This window comes from Corylus avellana, chromosome 2, assembly GCF_965113065.1.
Source record: "Corylus avellana chromosome 2, dhCorAvel1.hap1.2, whole genome shotgun sequence".
Lineage (NCBI taxonomy): Eukaryota > Viridiplantae > Streptophyta > Magnoliopsida > Fagales > Betulaceae > Corylus > Corylus avellana.
Genome location: NC_142491.1, coordinates 25,628,127 through 25,647,223, shown reverse-complemented (window position 1 = coordinate 25,647,223; position 19,097 = coordinate 25,628,127). Strand labels below are relative to the sequence as shown.

The window sequence follows — 19,097 nt, the reverse complement described above, 5'->3', positions numbered from 1 at the left end:
TTTTAGTTGGTTAGAAGAGTCATTTGCCCCCTCTCGCTCTCCTTTGACTTTGCTTTTGCCACTTCTTTCCTAATGAAATAAATACCAGATTTAAAAAAATAAATAAATAAAACAATTGCCTTCTCTTACAATGAATATAACAATGAAGATTACAATATTGATATAGATGTTATATTACAAAGATTGAAAAGAAATATTAAAAGTGATCACAATGTTGGTACCAAACTACACGGAAGTGATATAATACTGGAGGTGGGGCTTTATGCAGAGAATAAGCGGTCATGATCTTCGCTGCCAATTGCCATGGCCACACAAAGAAAACATATTTAACTTCCCGAATGATATCGATCCTGAATTGAGTCAAAGAATCATAACCTCTTCAATTGTAGCTTTCTTCCATGTTAATGTAAAGGTAAAGATTATCTTACATCGAAAAAGAAAAAAAAAAAAAAAAAAACCATAGTCTGACGGTGGGATTGATTTTACTGTCCCACGGCCCCTTCGAAGGATCGGGATCCCTAAATTGCTAGCAATTCGCCCCCAAGTACCTGGAATCCAAATTCCCAAAGAAAGATTTCAAATCCTATTAACAGGATCAACATGGTGCTTTTTTTCTTTTCTGGAAAGAGGGTTCATGCAGTTGAAATAATTGTTGGCATTTAAAATTGCCAAGTCCTGAGTGGTGGAACAAAGAAAGATAACTGAGAAGAGGAAAAAAACTGACAAAAATATTAGAGATGAATAGTTTTTGTATGGAATACCCGACTGGTGGAACAATTGCGATAATTAACTCATATGGTCAATCATGTGTAGTAATACAGCTGAACGAACAAAATCTAGATAGATGAACTTCTGTTCCTACCATACAGGGTTCTAAACTTTTATCAAGAAAGCATCAAGGAAAGAAACTAAACAGTTTCTCCAACCCCAATCCTACTTCAAGATGCTGCCATTTCAGCTTTTTTATCCTCCAAATGCTTTAGCTCCTTATGCCAGCCTTCAAGCTTCATCAATTTGTCCAACTGTTCTGGCTTCATATCTTCTTGTGTAGTTTTCTGTTGTTGAGCTTCAGAAAGTCGAATCTACAGAATTGAACAAACAATTAAGTGAACTAGTATATAAAATGGCGTTAACACATAAAGCATGAGCCTTCAAGCCATATTGGGTGGTTGCGGTTTTTGATGTTTCCAACAAATCATAGACTTGACAAGTACCGGGAGTTAAGGGAAGTGATTGATAGGAAATCGAAGGATAGGGTATGGGTCAATTTTGGTGCTTGGCTAAGGGTAAGAATATGGGGTGCGGTTTTGTGTATTGCTTGCCTTTGTTAAGTTTGTTTTGATGAGTGTTAGTTAATGTCATTATCATTCAGGTTGGATGAGTATGTTACTTGATTGGGTTGGATGAGTGTTACTCGAATAAAGATCAGACGATCCGCTTCTATAAAGATAATGAGTAGAGCTAGGAGGAGTCATTGAGTAATTTTATCAAACGGGTTGTACGTGGCGAACTCCTACCCAAAGTGGAGTACTATTTTCAACCAAATCAATTCCATCATCTCAATCCAATTTCCAGTTTACAATTCAACCGCAATCAGTCAATCAAAATCACAAGAACCCATCAACTTGGTGACCCATGCAGGTTGAATAGCCATCATCAACACTCAGAACAACCCAACAACCCAGAGAACATTCACCTTCCCACCTTTTGCAGCATCGGTAGCCTTGGTCATCTTTACTCCACGGATCTTCTTGGCTCTGTTCTTCCATTCCCTCATTTGGTTCCTTGAATCGAACAGTTGCTCATATTATAATTTGGGCATTACAACCACGTTGATAAGCCACATATACTTCATATGGGCATTACAACGACATATTTAAATAACTAATAACTTAAACTCAAAACAAAGCTAGAGCTTTAGAAAATGCCTCCAAAACTCCACTTAAAAATGAACGCCTCGAACTTCAAGATCAAGAAACCACTTCCATAGCATTCAGATGCTCCAAAGCCCTTCCTCACCCTTTTGGGATCACTAGTCTTAGCATAACTCACCAGCTCTGATGGATAGCCCACTAGAGCGTTTTCCCTCTCTTTTTATATCCTCTTTTAACTTCTTTATTGTATCTTGCCACTTTCTTCCCACTGCTCTTAGACAAGGAAACATATTTGAATTCCAACCCTTTTTTTTTTCCTATTCACTACTTTGAAAAAGATCTACAATTAGAGGCTTTACCCTGATTGCTTCCTTCAAGATAGCAGGGCCATGCTACAACCCATAGCATGCATAATTATCTACTTCTAACCGAAAGTTCTCCTAGACAATGGGGCAAAAAGACAAACTGAGTTATTCAAGCTTGGCTTGAGATTGGCCTGCTAAGGAGCTACTCAATTGACCTACTTCTTGGGTTGTAGACAAACAAGCCAATCTGCAGCAGTCGGTTCTGAAGCTCAACTTGAGATTGGCTCAATAAAAAACACCCTTGGCATCACATCATCTCCCCCCTCCCTCCCACCCTTTAACAGACAAAACACCCAAACTGTAGAGACCTAAGTGCACAATCAGGATAAGCAATGTTTTTCAGCAAGTAAAATGCATCCACAATCAGATAAACTATCATAAAATATCACACTAGCAAATTTATTAATCTTGCCCAGAAAATATCATTTTAAAAGTCTAGACCTCATCCAAGGTAGCCTTTTTTGTCTACTCCATTTCCTTTGAACTATATCTTTATAGATGATCAGCTCAGCAAAATCAGATGAGAGAGAAAAAAACAAGAAATAAAATAAGAAAAAAAGGACAAAAGGAAACGGAGAAGTACAAAAGAAAAGAAGCAGATGGATAATAAAACAAAGGCGATGAACAGCAGTCAGCTCACAAATCACACAGTGCCACACACACACACACACACACAAACATTACATGATGAGAAGGCAAAAGCACCCTAAACAACTTCATTTTCGCACAAACATAAATCGGTGAGGTAAGACTCCCCCCCTACGTTTGATAATATGCAGCCATTGCAAAATTTTGAACTGATTGCTGCTGAAAGCTTTTCCCTGATTTCTGCATTTAATTTCCTATATTAAGTGTCAACTTTCTTTGTTAGTAGAATATCTCAGATGAGCTGAACAATCTGCCTTTATTGTTCTGATGAAACACAAGGTTTATGCAGACTAAAGCCCAAACATAACAACTCTAAACCAAATCAACAGGAAACTGCATCTCTTGCAAGGAAGATTATTGTAAGAGCCATTACACTACAATCAGCACAAGGCAAACCTCGGGTAGACCTAATGGCTTAACTACTTACAAGCTCAATAGAAAAAAAGAAAGAGAGAAGGAGAGAAAGCTAAACTCTGCTGTGCTAGGCACAAAAACTTTTCAGAGTGCACCATGCAGGCACCTCAGTATATTAACAACTTCACACAATGCATAAACACACAACCTAATTGCCACGTCAAGTGAAAGGAACATAAAAATTCTCCTGTGATCATCAAATAAATATTTACCTCGCTCATTTTCAAACTTTAACTTTTTCTCCTGAGCTGTCAAACTTAGCATTTAAATCTAGAGAAGAGCAACCAGTTTAGCGCACAACAAATAGTCTCGCTGAACCGGGTTACAACATACTTACTAAAAAGGCAACTGACGATCAGGATTGGGACTTAGAACACACAAATACATGTCATGCTACCAGAACAGAGAAGATGATAACAAAAAGCTCCAACCATAAATGCCCAAAATGCAAGTCAGCCCATCAATCTATTCTATAGTGTTCAGATAAAAAGACCATAATACCCTCATGTTTAACCAATTTGAGGCAGTACTGCTGATACCAAGAAAATGGTTGATTTCTATTTCACATGCTATATATAAAATGTAACCGGTGGGTGTTCATTATTATGTAATGAACTGATTTTACACTCAATCCTTCTAGGTTCATTTTACTCAAGCTTTAGACCATTGTAACTTGTGCTTAAGGTAAACCTTGAACTTATATTATATTCTTTGATGCTAAGGCTAAGAAATTTTAAGTGATGACTACGGGCCCCTTGGTGTATGCGGACCATCAAAATAGGAAAGAAGTGATAATTTTCTTAAAAAAGAGAAACATCCAGTAGTGAGTTATATAGTGAACTCCTAGACAATAATGCTTAGAAATTTACGATGACAACTGTGGACCCTTTGGCATGTGCAGACCATCTAAAAGAAAAAGGAAGCGACATTCTTAAAAATGGAGGGGCCTGACCGAAAGAGAAAATTGGTGGACAAGAAATGAAAAAGAAAACAACAAACGGGTCAGTTTGGTAAACTGCTGGAAAAGTCTTTTCAGTTTCAAATGCTGAAAACTCTTCTCAAGGTTAACCAAACAAATTTTCAGATATGGCCCCCATCACTAACACATTTTTCAAAACAAACTACAAAACACTTCTAAAAAAATAGTGTTTCTTTTTTAGAAAAAAAAAAAAAAACCTTATTATTTAAAAAAAAATTTGGTGGTGCTTTTGCCGCCACTTTGTTTGGCAGCCACCACCTAGGCTGCCAGATCACACCACAGTGGCAGCATTGCCACTGTGATGGCAACAGATGTTTCTAATTTTTTTCTTTCTTTTCATTTTTTTTTTGTTTTTACTTTATAAAAATATTTTAAAATTTAAAATTTTACAAAACACTCTTCCATTTTTTTTTTTTTTTTTTTTGATAAGTAACACTCTTCCAAAATTTTACCAAACCAATTTTCAACTTTTCTCAAATGTGGCCCCCACCAAATCAATTCTTAACTTTTACCTTTTTCAAAACCCAAAATACTTCTCAAATTTGTACCAAACAGACCCTAAATTTGATCACTGAAAATCATGGCAGAAACTCAAAGCCCCTTAGTCTAAACCTTTTTTTTTTTGATAAGTAATAAACCAATCTTATAAGAAGCGTAAGGCGTCTCTAAGTACACCAGAAGTATACAAAAGGAATCACCTAACTAGAAAGAGAAAAACAAACAAAAAAATCCTCATAACTAACTGATAGAGGAGACAAAAAAGCCAGAGTCCAAAGAAAAAACAAATGGAAGAAAATGGATAAAATATCCTCCAGGGACCTCTCTAAGTCCTCAAAGCACCTATTGTTTCTTTCCCTCCATAAACACCAAAAGAGGCACGTGGGCAACATTCTTCAAACTGCAGCACTCCTCAGCCTTCCAGAGGACTACCAACAAGCCAGCAAGTCAATAACCTGTCTAGGCATCCCAAAACGACTAAAGAGATCACACCACATAGCAGAAGCCCCTAGTCTAAACCTAGAGGTGGAGAAACATCAAAAGATGGAAATTAAAGGGGAAAATGAACAAAAATTAGAGATTGAAGCATTTCCTCAAGCTGATCCAGTCATGAATCCAACCCTCTTATCGAAAAAAAAAAAAAAAAAAAAATGAAGAAAGAATCCAACCCCAACAAAAGCCCCTTTCTTCATCAAAACAAAGCACACCAAAACACACCAAATCTCCCTAGGATCCATCAAACTACAAACAATACCTATAAACTGCGAAAAATTCAGGCAGAGTATTGGAAAGTACAAACAATATCTGTCAAGTCTTAATCTACGAGTTTCCTTTATTGGCAGCAATGAAATCTGATGAGAACTCCGACAATGAGGTTAAGTTTAAGTCACAGTAGATTTACACACACACACACAAACAGAGAGAGAGAGAGAGAGAGAGAGAGAGAGCACAGGTACTTTGAGAAATCTATAGGACTAGTGGTAGGACCCACTGCAAATGAATTTTTCTTTTCAAAAATCTGACCCATTTTGGGGAGAACTTTTCCTACGGAATTCTATCAATTTAGTCCAGTTGATATATAGCCGCTTTTTCCATTCCAAAACACACTGCTAATATCCCAAGTAAAATTCAAACTTAGAGAGAGAGAGAGAGAGAGAGACCCAAGTAAAATTCAAAGTTATAAGTTCTTAGATTACAACTCATCTCTTACTTCTAAATATTACTACTCTTCTCTTGCATACAGGAGATAATTATTCATTACAATTCCCATAATAACCATCCTAAGCATTGGTAATAAAAATAAATTTTATTTTATTTTTGATTGGCAAGTTACACACGAACCCGGTGGAACTTGAACCCACGACCTCACCCTCCACCTTGCTACAAAGGGAGGAAGTGCCATTTGAGCTAAAGCTCATACACCAAAACTTAATATTAAGATTTCTACCCACCCCTTGACCAAACTAAAAACGACAACCGCATAAAGTTCGTAATGAGTAACAGGGTCAATACAATATCAAATGTGAAACATGAACAATATGGTCATTTGTATTTGCAGGAAAGCTAAATGCATGAATCCTACCTTCTTTTTAAGTGCTCGAATTCTTTTATCAACATCTTGAACTGTATTTTCTGAATTTGAACCCTCTGTTGAGTCTGAGGGTGGGGTGATTACAGTAGCATTTGCAGAAACAGCTAGCTCATTCATCTGAGACATCAACTGCTTGACAGATTCTGATCCATTATCTAAATCTTCCACACTTAGTGCTTCTTCATTTATTATCTCCCCTGGCTCTGAGTTCTTACCCTTTTCAAGAGCAGCCTGTGGAATAAATCAACAAAAACAAGCAACTGGCATGAGATTCATAGGAACTTTTAATTCACAATAACACGGATCAATACAAAACAACTGCACTTTTTCAGTCCTATTGCCTATGCACTAGCTCATCAAAGGTGTTCAACAAAATGCTCATAATGACCATGTGCGACCTAGATGAGCTTTGGGCACAAACCAAGCCTAGGTGCATTGAAATAACGCTGGCTCCTAGGGCTAAGTGAGGCTTCCATTTAATGGAATTCTTATGCTTGTTAGCTATGGTACCCCTCACTCTTTCTTTTTATTTTATTATTATTATTATTATTATTTTTTTTTGGGGGGGGGGGGGGTGGGGGGGGAGGGGTGGTGTTAAAGAAAAAACTTCACTAAATACAAGAATAGCAAACCTTCAAGGAGTGAAAGCACAAAGATCGTACCAGACATAATTTAACAAAATAAATATGAATTCTATCTTCAAAGTAACTATCTCTAAAGCGTGCCCCACTTTAAGCAAATATTATCTCTATCATCAGGTCAGTGCTAAAAGAGAATTAAGGCACCAATATCTGCAGCTAATCATGTAACACCTCCATGTGGTACCAAATTATTTTTCCAATTTGACCATATTTTTTTGCAATAAGAAGCAATCAACCACACCATTCATCATTCTTTAAAAATCTGATCACTTACTCCATTGTCTTCAAAATTTCACAACAAGAGCATGACAAAAATTAAGGGTCAAAGAAATGCTTCTATGTCTTAACTTTCAAATCACTTAGATCATTGGTTTTCAGATGTTACTACTCTAGTTGGTGATAGATTAGACTAAGGGTCAAAAGCAAGCAATCATACATTTGTGAGAGGTAATGAGGTGATATGGCAAAGAAGGAAACAGGGCTTGATGGCTGCAGCATGTGCTAAGGCAAAGCAAAACACTGCCTTGTGAGACCTTTACATACTATGGGTGAATTTTATTTTTTTCTACATAAGATAGAAGTTGCAGGTTTTTTATCCTAGGAAGATGTTGACTAACAATCACATCACCCTATCTAATGGTGACAAACGATCGTTTCATGAGAAAGAAAATAATTCCTTTTTGTCTTGGCTTAGATGAACAAAACATTCAAAATTTTACAACAGGACTTCCAATAAATGAACTACTAAACTGCTAAATAATTTGATCATCATTTCATCGCTTGGAATTGAATTATAGAAGAGCTCCATGCCAACAATTTTGCAAGTGTTGGTGGTTCCCACCAGGAACATTAATGCTTCTGGAGAAGGATGATCGGCACAAAGAGTCAAATTCTAAATTGGATTTGAGATCCAACAATCAAGTACATCTCTACAACTATGGCCTTTAGAAATTGCACTTCAAAAATTTCAAAGTCAAGGATGTTCAACTATAATTTGGCTATCTCATATAATGTTAAGTACACCATTATTAGATTTCTTGAAGTCATTCTTGAAACAAGCTGGCACACTATGGGACATCGATCAAAAGCTCAAGTTACGTGCCCAAAATAGTACTGTACTATCAGATCAAGTGAATATAGTAATAGACACTTGTTGACATTCCAACCTTCCTTCTCCTTTCAGGCTGAATCAGAAATATGCAAGTATTGTCAATGACATAGCTCACCTGTTAGAAAAGAGATGGCTCCTTCAGAAAAAACAAAGTTATTCAAGTTCTTTTTTCTAAAGAAGTTGCAATCTAACGGCCCTAATAGTCATCTCCCCAGGGCAAGCGCACAATGTTTTGTCCTAAAACAAGTGGGTTCAAAGTAAGAACAAGAGGGATAATATGAGGTATAAATGTCCCCAGATAAGATTAAGAGGAGGTGCATGCGGGGATACATTAAAGGGGAGTGCCTCTTTTAGGCGGATATAATATTTCACTCTCAATCTAAAATTAGCTCTCTACTTTGAAGATGTTTACCTAGAACAGAAACCAATTGAACGAATAACAATAGACAACCTTATCTGCATGAGGTCAACCTTTCCTAATGCATATGCTAGGTGTAAGATCTTGGTGAGTTCAATTGTCAACTCTAGAATTGTAAAATTGGTAAGAAATTTGACTCACTTTATCAATACAAGGGTGTAGAACCAAATCACAGCACAAGATAAAGAATTTTGAATTAAACAAAAACAAAGAAAATTGTTGGTTTCAATCTTCCGTTCTTTTTCTCTAGAGTGGGTCATGCCTAGAAAAGTGGTGGAATTGTTGGTTAACTGAAGAGGTCAGTTGGAAAGCCTTTGCATTTTAGATGCTCGGATGGTGGCTCCTCTGTGCCTAACGTGGTACATTTGGAGAGAATGGAACGCGATGAACTTTGAAGATTGTAAGAGTTCAATGTTAGAGCTAGGCGCTGGTATGTTCAAATCTCTTTATACTTGGATGGAGGCGTACAATAGTCCTTACTTTTCTAGTTTTACTGAATTTCTGGACTTGTGTGTTCTTTTTCTTCCTAATAGGAGGTCTCTCTTATATACTTCATGAGTATTTGGGTTGCACCTCTCTACACTTCCTAATGAGATTGATTTACTTACAATATATATATATATATATATATATATATAGTCATATGTTTGAAGGCTTGTAGTCTTATGACCAGCACTAGACAGAGTTTGTTTTCTCCAATATTTGGTTGGTTACCCTATCCTAGCTGGATTTTCTTCAGCAAGTACAATTCATTAAACTGATAGATAAACTCAAATAACACATGGATATAAAGTTGGGCATACAGCTAACAACTGTAATAGAAGGCTATCAGCTATATCCCTAATGTGCAAAAGAAACCTGGATTTAGGAGAAATAAGGAAACCATGGTATCAGAGGGAGAGTTGGAAAAGAAAAGAGAAGGGAAAAAAAAGCCGATTCTTCTCTTTAAAACCATGCCCTATTAGACCAAATCAAACTGAAACTCCTAGAGACAATGCAGAGGATGATAAGCATCAAGAAGAAGACTTATGATAGGACTCTAGTATTCTCCTATAGTGTTTAAACTTGTATTGTACTGTAGAGTTTAAGTTAGTAGATGATAAGCATCAAGAATAAGACTTATGATAGGACTCTAGTAGTCTCCTGTAGTGTTTAAACTTGTATTGTATTGTAGAGTTTAAGTTAGTAATGACTTGTAATTCATTCTTGGTTATATATACAAACATTGCTGCGATGGTTGATGCAGGCAGCATTATACAAAAATCCTATATGGTATCAAAGCCTCAACACGACTAACATAGATTTTTTTTTTCCATGACTACTTCTCCTTCTTCCTCTACCACCTCTTCCACCACACTACCTATGACGTATGCTGCACCCCAAAATCCGTTGCACATTGTCACTCATCATATTACCCTCAAACTCACACAGGATAACTACCCCCTTTGGAAGGTTGTTGTAGTTCCCTTTCTTGAAGGCCATGATCTCATTGGATTCATTGATGGCCCGCATCCCCAGCCACCAAAACTCATTGCTGATTCTACCTCTGGGACAAAAATCCTATATGCCCAAACCCAAAAGTACTTGACCACAGTGATAAACAAAAGACAAATAAATTAAACTTAACAGGAAAAGAACCATAAAATTGAGGCAATTACAGCATAACAAGAAATAACATACCTGTAGCCGCTTCTCCTTCTTTCTTTCATTTCTCTTTACTGACTTAGTCTTGGGTTTTGCATCCAATTCAGGATCATAACCTGGAGGCCCCGCCTGCGAGGCCATCTCCTTTTTCCACTGCATTACAAAAGCACAACAGAAACCCCATTAAATCTTGAGAAATAAGCCACTTACAAGAATCTGCGTGCTAAGTTAAAAATAAATAAATAATATATTAATCCTATGTTTTTCTTCATTTGAAAAACCCCTCCACTCAATTGAGACTATTAACAATATCACTTGGCTTAGACTATTAACAACTGAATTAAAGAGCGTTTTTCACTCTTCTGTTTTCAAACTCTGGCTCTAACCTACGCACAATGCAACTCTTTTAATCATATAATCTATAATTCCAACGCATTTTATCAAGCTTAAACAGAAAATGATAAAAATTATGACATATTATCTTCTCCTCTTCTGACTTTCCTAGCAACCAAGAACAGAGTAAGAGGGAAATGAAGAGCAATTTACGTATATACTTTCATCTTTGTTTGTGACAAGGCAATTTACAAATAACATGAATGCCACACGTAATTACTAAGAAAATAAATAAATAAATAAATAATAAAGAAGTTCTTGCATCTTTCTTGGTGCCAGGTCCCTAAGAAATTAAAAAATTAAAAATTAAAAAAAATAAAATAAAAATGCAGCGATTTTGTAGATAGGTTCGTGTGTTGTCCATGAATGTGTGCGTACGGATATATATGCATAGAAATCTGATATCATAGTTTTCATAGGGATGCCTAAGTTAGTTTTCCGAGCAACAAAACAAGGGGGAGAAAGTGAGTCCGTACCAAGGCGCCTTTGGATTGGTAAATGGCGACTTCCTCTTGAGGGACATAGCCAGCCCTAATCCGGATGGGCTTACGGAAGGTCCCATCGGGTCTCCTGGTCGGCGCCAGAAGTCTCTCCCCTTCTTTCAGGCTTTTGCTCAGCTCCGCCAATTGATTCAGCTCCTCTTCTCCTGCTCCTCCTCCTTCTCCATTGCTGCTCGCCATGATCTTGCCAAGCCTTTAGGACTTTCGCACTGACGCTGACATGCTGTTCAATGGCTTCTAAAAACACAGGGATTTTCTTTTCTTTTTCGTTTTTTTTTTTTTTTTTTTCCCCTTCATCTTCATCTTCCTCTTTCTTCTTTCTTTTTTCTGGGCTTCTGTAATCTAGCCCAAACCCGACTTCTTCGCATGAAACCGACCCGACCTAACTCATTTTTCTCTTTATTTACTGGTACATTATCCATGACCCGATTTGGATCCTACCATTCCTGTTGAAGAAGAAATTGTACGGGCTTTGAGAGAGGGCTTTTTGTTCAAGTGGGCCTTTATTCAAGTAGCCCCTATACGAGCAAGATCGCTTGATTGGACAGAAAGTCCTTCTCATACTCTCTATTCGAAAAGGAGGGAGCAGAAATAATAACAAGAATCCCATGTTGTATGTAATATTGGTCCTCCATCGTCACCTTCTTAGGCATTAGTTATATGTTATTTATTAATTTAAATAATTAATATAAAATCATCTTAACTAGAACAACTGAGAACTTATTAGAAGCTATACTTGGATACAACACTGAGATTCATATTAATGCATAGTTTTTTTTCTCTTCATATTATTCATATGAAATGACATTGATTCACAAAAATATCATTCCATAGCATAGATTTTTTTTTTTTTTTTTTTTTTTTTTATGTATATCATATCCATTCATTTTTGTAATGTTATGCTATTGAATTATTAAGAATTTGAATGTATTTGTATAAGGATTCGTGCATTAATTTTATGTTGTAAATACTTTTTGCATATGCTATTGACATTTTAGTATTAAATATCACATACACTACATTCATTATTATCAAATATAGGAAACCAAGCATGTGCCTTAAACGTGCCCTCCCAACTAATTAAAATGAAAGGAATTGGAAAAAATTTCAACATCCAAACAAGCTGGAGATATATGGACTCAAAGTTAAGCCAGTGCAATTGGAGTAGTGAATGTCAGCAAGAAATCAGAATCTGGTTTGTAAGAAAAAAATTTCAAACTTTCTCTTGTGGTAGAACTTGGCTTCTAAAATTGACTATATTTCTTAACACGTGAGAATTCTATATTTTTTTAATAACATGTGCTTTTCATATGCTTTTTAATAGTTTAAAGGACCTCGTCGCTTTTAAAAGCTGGTTTGTAGAAGTTTCTTACAAATTGGTTTGTCGGAAATATGTGTCCTTTCCTTTTGTGAGAAGTCTTTTTCAAAAAAAAATTATGAGGCATATTGTACAACTATCTTTTGCAAATTTAATAAATCAATAATTTGATTTACAGACTCACGTAATGAGGTGAATCCCACAAATTCAATGGTAAAAAAATAAATTTTATCAAAATAATTTTTATCATTTCTCAAAATTTATTTAGAGAGTTCTTAACAAAATTCTTAAGGGAGTTGGGGTTTTGCTATGCGCTCTGCTCTTCATTTTATTCACTCGTTAATTCTTGAAAAAATTATACTTTACCCTTTTAAAGTTGGCAACGATTTTCAATCCAATCTTTAAAGTTTTAATTTTTATAATTCACCTCCCAAAGTTTTAATTTTTTGCAATTTGATCATGTAAGACACACGTGATCACTGTTGGTTTTTTTTTTTTTTTTGTTCCCTAAAATGTCCTCATCCCCAAAATGCTGAAACGAACAATTTTCAAAAAAAAAAAAAAAAAAAAAAAAAGCTTAACAGTGAGTATTCTCTCTGTTGGATTCAAGCGGCCGTTTTCTGTGCATATCGGCCGGCAACGAAGTCAGTTGAAGCTGCTTTCTTTCGCTGATCGGTGGTTGTTCTGATTTTTTTTGGCTGATTATCTGACCTGAGTGGATATCTGACCTCGGTTGGTTGTTCTGATTTTGCCCCTTTTTTTTTCGCTGATTATCTGACCTCAGTTGATATCCAACACCTTTGTTCTTTCTCCTTTGAGGGATTGCTCTGACAGATTTCTATCTTTTCGCTCTTTGGATTGAATTTGCAACTGGGTTTTTCTTTTTGAGATTTGTCAATTTCTTTTTGGGTTTATTTTTGAGGAAACTTAAATGAGAATCCGAACTTCCACCTGTTTTGAAATACCTCGTAAACTTCAAAATCTCTTAATTTAGTTCTTTAAACTTTTAATTACTCTCAATTTAGACCCCTCAGTCAATTTTAACCGTTAAAAATATAAAAAAAGACAAAAATATTCCTGATTTTTGTTTTTTTTAAAAAAAATAAAAAAACGTTTTGAAAGTTAAAATTTTATGTAAAAGTCAGAAGTATAAATATCATATAACGTTTAAAATCTGATGAAAGAATTTAAATTGAGAGCAATTGAAAGTTTAAAAAACTAAATTAAAAGATTTTGAAATTTAGGAGTTTATTAAATCGGTGGAATTTAGAGGAAGTTTTTCCCTTTTTTTATAAAAAAAAAAAAATTTAGCGGGATCTATTAATAACTGAGTTTTGATTTCGAATCGAATATTGGATTGAATCTGTGACGAACCAGCCGAACCCCATGTCTGAAACACCAGAACAACCACCAATCACCGAAAGAAAGAACAAATTGAAAAAAATAAAAAGATGAATTCCTTTTGCTTTTCCTTCCTACATTTTCTCGAGAAGCAACCAGAGCATTGCATTTCAGCAAACAAATCTTATTTCTTGTGAATGAGAAACGAAATCAATCCCAAATAGTGTCAATTGAAAGTAAGTTCCAACTCATCCTGAATGGCCAAGAATCCAGAAAATCGAAAAAATAAAAAAGATAAATTACTTTTGCTATTCCTTTCTTCAACCCATCCACATCAGAAATCTGTGGAAGATTGGTCTCGGTTTTTGGAGGGTCAAATCTCTTGGACGAGGGTTTTGGAAAAAGCCCATGAATAATCTCTTCCAACAACCCAGAGTGTGAGGGCTCTTTGGGTAAGAACTCCGAGCACTTGTTGTGGTGGTGGTGCGGGCAGAAACGGTGTCATTGGAGGTGGAGGAGTCTTGGTCTTGGCTCTTGGTTTTTGGGTCATTGTCGTCCTTGAGGGAGGTGCTAAAGGCGTCTCTTGGTGATGGTGGCGGCGGCGTTCATGGGTGTGGCGGAGAAGAAGCAAGAAGGGAGGAATCGCCGGATAAGTAAGAAGGGGCATTTTGGGGAAGAAAGCTACATAAGTGATGACGTACATGTCACGTGATTGGTTTGATCAACTGAATGGCTAAATTGAAAAAATTTAAAACTTTGGGAATGAATTGCAAAAATAAAAATTTGGGGATCGAATTAAAAATCGCTGTCTTTAGGGGGTAACATATAATTTTCCAGTTCTAGCTTGGTTGTTACTCGCCATTTCTATAAATCACGTAATTGTGCTATTTCCGATTTCATTTTTACTTATGCCTTGATTTCTTGATTTTTGACTGAAAATTTTCCATTAATCGATTTTGACATGGGGTTGCTGGATTTTACTAGGGTTTGAAATTATGCCGAAAACTGTTTATTGGATTTCATTCACTATTGGATGAACTTTTCCGGTGACTTCTTTTTATACAGAGTAGAATCGTGGTGTAAGAGAGATGGAGAAGAAGAGGGGGAGGAAGGTGATGGAGGACAAGGAGGAGGTTGCTCACAAGGGAATTGCGGCGTCATTCCTGTGCATTGCAGTGTTTGCATTTTTGGTGCGAGTGGCCGTATCCCTCCATCCATATTCTGGTGCAGGAAATCCTCCAAAGTATGGGGATTTTGAGGCACAGAGGCATTGGATGGAGATCACCCTTAATTTGCCACCCAAGGAATGGTATTCTAACAGTACAAGCAATGATCTCAGCTACTGGGGACTTGACTATCCTCCCCTTACTGCCTACCAGAGTTATGTCCATGGCCTGCTTCTCAGATTCTTCCATCCTGAAGCAGTTTCTCTTGTCGCTTCTCGAGGCCACGAGTCTTATCTTGGGTTTGTATTATCCGGGATTCTTTTCCATTGACTGATTTTCGTTTTTATAGACTTCAATTTACATTTTTCTTGATGTGGGGTAATGATATATTTGAGTTTCCCCATGCTGTCTATGCTTTTTTCCTGCAGAAAACTTCTCATGAGGTGGACAGTTCTATCGTCTGATGCACTGGTGTTCTTTCCTGCAGTTTTATATTTCATTGCTGTGTACTATGCGGGTCACTCAAATGGCCGTAAAACTGACATAGCATGGCACATTGCAATTATGTTACTAAATCCATGTCTGGTGCTAATAGATCATGGTCATTTTCAGGTTCGAAATTGTTTTTTTCCAGCAATGTAGAAATTTTAAGGCACTTAGTATGAGTCGCTAATGTTTGATTTCTCATCCGTATTTATTCTGTCAGTACAATTGTATCAGCTTGGGCCTTACTGTTGCAGCTGTTGCTGCTGTTCTCTCTGAAAAAGAGCTATTAGCTTGTTTCTTGTTCTGTCTTGGTCTCAACCACAAACAGGTGCTTCTTATTCAAATTAGCTTGCATCATGATCAATTACTTATAATGACTAAAAGTTGCCTATTTTGTCTAATTTATACGTCTAAGCTTCACATAAAAAGTAAAGGGGAAGGGCTCCTTCTGTTTTCTGTGGCTTCTGATGCACACAATTTTGAAAATGGAACGCTGACAAAGAAATCAATTTTTGTTGGATGTCCACATGTGCCCTTATTGTTGTTTGTTCTCTGTTTATGTGTTTTGGCGATCCCCAGGAAATGCCTTGAGTGTTGGGTTGAGCAAAGGGGCTTTATTTTCTATATTGTTTGTGAAAGAGACCATGTCAATCTTGTTATGGAGTATGCCTTGATGTTCTAAGAAATACTAAAATGCAAAGAAGGAAGCACAACGAATAATCAATTCTTGATCTGGTAAATGTTGCTCAATGATCTGTACTTTCCTAGTATTCATTTTGTTTGATATGAAAACACTAAATGGATTAAGTTTGGGTATATTTGGTCCAATAAAAGTGGGGATCTCACTATTCTCCATTTGTAGGTAGGAAGGGTTGCAAGTGTATATGTGAAAGGTTGTTGTACTTCACTCCTGCCAGCTGATTTGTTTTTGGGGAATGTTTTATTGTGGTTTGCTGCAGATGACAGCATATTTTGCACCTGCATTTTTTAGCCATCTCTTGGGTAAATGTGTTAGGCGCCAAAATCCTCTTCTTGAAGTATCGAAACTGGGCCTTGTGGTCTTGGGAACATTTGCACTTGTTTGGTGGCCATATCTCCACTCCATGGAAGCCTTTTTAAGGGTAAACAGCTGTGGCCAATTTGCTTTTTATTTTGCAATAACTTAACTCCTTAGTTCTTTGCGGTACTTCTTTACAAGGATCGTGGTCCAGTACATAGATTAAATGGCTATCCATCCTTCTGTTTATGCTATGAATCTTTGGCTTGCCCTTTATGTCCTGCTATATTTATACCACAAAAGGAGAACTGAATTTGTCAACATTCCAGACATTGTTTTTATATATATCCCATTCATCCTGTTTAACAAGTTTGAGCAATTATGACCGAGTAGAAAAAAAAAAAAAAAAAGGAGCAATCTGTACTCAAGTATTTCAGATAATATGCAACAAGACTTTACATATTGGACAAACAGACAGGTGTACTACACATCTCTATCACTAATGCATGCAAAGAATATGTTTAGATCTCTATGTCAAGACAACAATTTTCATGTATATGTCGTCATCATGTTGGTCAATTTATGTGGAAAGCAGAACAAGTACAGGTCTAAAGGGATATTATAAAAGTTGTTTTAAGAGGTTGAAGTGTTTTGAATTCATATGTCCATCTTCTGCAGTGGAAAAATTTTAGGGGTTATTTTCTAGTGCAATAGTAAACACTTGCACTATCAAGCTTTGTGCATCGATTCAAGTCTTGAGAGTGACCATTTCATGCAAAGAATATCTAAGCAGTAGAAATGTACGCAAACCATCCCTCCCAACACTACTTAGGTAGGACCAACACTAGGATTAGACATTTAAATTGGAAAGTACGATTTGAGGTTTTTTTAGGTAAACAAAATATTACGCCCTCCCAATATTGGTCTCAACTCTTGACCTTAACCTGCATCCCTTGGTTAACGTCGGAGGAGATGTCATTTGGTCCAAAGGCCATTGGCAAAAGTACGTTCCAAGTAATTTTTTTATATATAGATATTTATGTGCTGAGAACATGAAATAGAGGCTATAGAATACATGAAGTGTTCAACAGAAATTCTTCTCTTCGAGTTAATTTTGGACACCAAATATTTTACCTGAGCTTGGTGAATGTCCAGGTTCTCGCTCGCCTTGCTCCTTTTGAGAGAGGGATATTCGAGGATTATGTGGCTAACTTTTGGTGCACCACTTCAGTTCTTATAAAATGGAAGAAAATGTTCACAACAGAATCGCTGAAGCTTTTTAGCCTGGGTGCGACTATTTTGAGTTGTCTGCCTTCAATGGTTCAGCAGATATGGGCGCCAAGCAGCCAAGGTTTCCTTTATGGACTACTGAATAGTGCATTCTCATTCTATATGTTCTCATTCCAAGGTAGGTCAAAATATATTGTTTAACATTCTGTTTCTAATTTATATTTTTCCATAGTGAGTATGTAACAGTTATTTGCATTGGTGGCTGATGTTTTAATCTGCAGTGCATGAGAAGTCAATTTTGCTGCCTCTCCTGCCTGCAACCCTTTTGGCACTTGAAGAGCCTTTTCTACTTAAATGGATTACACTTAATGCCTTGTTCTCTATGTTCCCTCTTCTATGTCGTGACAAACTGGTTCTGCCATACATTGCACTATCTGCACTCTTCATCCTTATTTGTTATCATGTGCCAGACAGAAGACAAGATAGAAAGGAGACACGTTCCTTCAATTCATTTATGACAACCTTTCTTGTATTCTGCTCTGTTGTTCTTCATGGCGTTTACTTAACCATGGATCCTCCAAGTAGATATCCTTTCCTTTTTGAGGCTGTGATTATGCTTCTTTGCTTCTCACAGTTCATGTTTCTTGCTTTTTACTCTAATGCAAAGCAATGGATGTTGTTGAAACACACCATTTTGATGGATAAAGAAAAGAAACTTCTTTGATCCTTTGCTTGAAAAATTGGGTTCATTCTGTTACTGCTTCTTCTTGGTTTCAGTCGTTGGGGGCAGCAAACTCTTGTAATTTGTGTTGATTTATGAAGGGGAGAAGAAACTTGCCCCTTGTCATGTCTTTTTTCCTTTTTCCATGTTGGTGTTGTATGCTGTGTTTACTTACCTTGAACGAAAAAGAAAAGGTGCTGTCGTCCTTGCTTCACAGATGGCGGCAAAATCTTTACGTTTTGTAGTGCGAGCCCCTTTCACTTAGACCCACGGCTGTAAATCGGAGACCTCGCCCTGGGTATTTTGGTATTTTTACACATCACATTAAGGGTATAATATATTTTTCTTGTGAGTGTAGTTTCCTCTATATTTTATGGTTCAGTCTAGATATTTTTACTTAATCACGGCATGTGATATTCTTTACCATTGGAATAGAAGTATGGGGCTCAGCCCGTCAAGACCACAGGTCCATCTAACACGTAATTTTTGTTGGCATACATGAGTAATCCAAGGAAATTGGATACTACTAAAATGGAAGTGAGGGTTCAGCCTACCAAGCCCACAAGACAACCAACCCAAACGCGACCCCAATCGGACTAGCGAACTCACCAAAACCCAACCTTACATGAAGCACACATCCAAGAGGGAAATTCCATATTAGGCAAACCAACCTCTATGAAAAGCAATATATGCACCCACTTAGGAAAGACCATTCATTAAAAGAAGGCGGATCAAAATCACCTACACAAACGGAGGTCAAAT

The 19,097-nt window shown here is 36.7% G+C and overlaps 2 protein-coding genes across 6 annotated transcripts; one reads left to right on the top strand and one right to left on the bottom strand.

Moving 5' to 3' along the window:
* Positions 1–714: 714 nt before the first annotated feature.
* Positions 715–11,365, bottom strand: PYM (partner of Y14-MAGO). The gene is made up of 4 exons (XM_059577783.2): positions 11,053–11,365; positions 10,220–10,336; positions 6,361–6,600; positions 715–1,082 (listed from the first exon to the last, which is right to left on the bottom strand). The coding sequence occupies exons 1-4, from the start codon at positions 11,254–11,256 to the stop codon at positions 939–941; spliced, it is 705 nt and encodes a 234-aa protein (XP_059433766.1). The 5' UTR covers positions 11,257–11,365; the 3' UTR covers positions 715–938.
* A 2,451-nt stretch (positions 11,366–13,816) lies between these two features.
* Positions 13,817–18,479, top strand: LOC132167230 (ALG6, ALG8 glycosyltransferase family). 5 transcript variants are annotated; one of them, XM_088513957.1, is made up of 7 exons: positions 13,817–13,971; positions 14,801–15,200; positions 15,330–15,513; positions 15,608–15,715; positions 16,347–16,508; positions 17,540–17,792; positions 17,896–18,479. In XM_088513957.1, exons 2-7 carry the CDS (start codon positions 14,824–14,826, stop codon positions 18,336–18,338), a joined length of 1,527 nt encoding a protein of 508 aa, XP_088370083.1. In that variant the 5' UTR covers positions 13,817–13,971; positions 14,801–14,823; the 3' UTR covers positions 18,339–18,479. The 5 variants fall into 5 exon arrangements, with proteins under 5 accessions (XP_088370083.1, XP_059434120.2, XP_059434119.2 ...); XM_059578137.2 differs by lacking the exon at positions 13,817–13,971 and adding an exon at positions 13,979–14,388; XM_059578136.2 differs by lacking the exon at positions 13,817–13,971 and adding an exon at positions 14,410–14,610.
* The last annotated feature ends 618 nt before the right edge of the window (positions 18,480–19,097 follow it).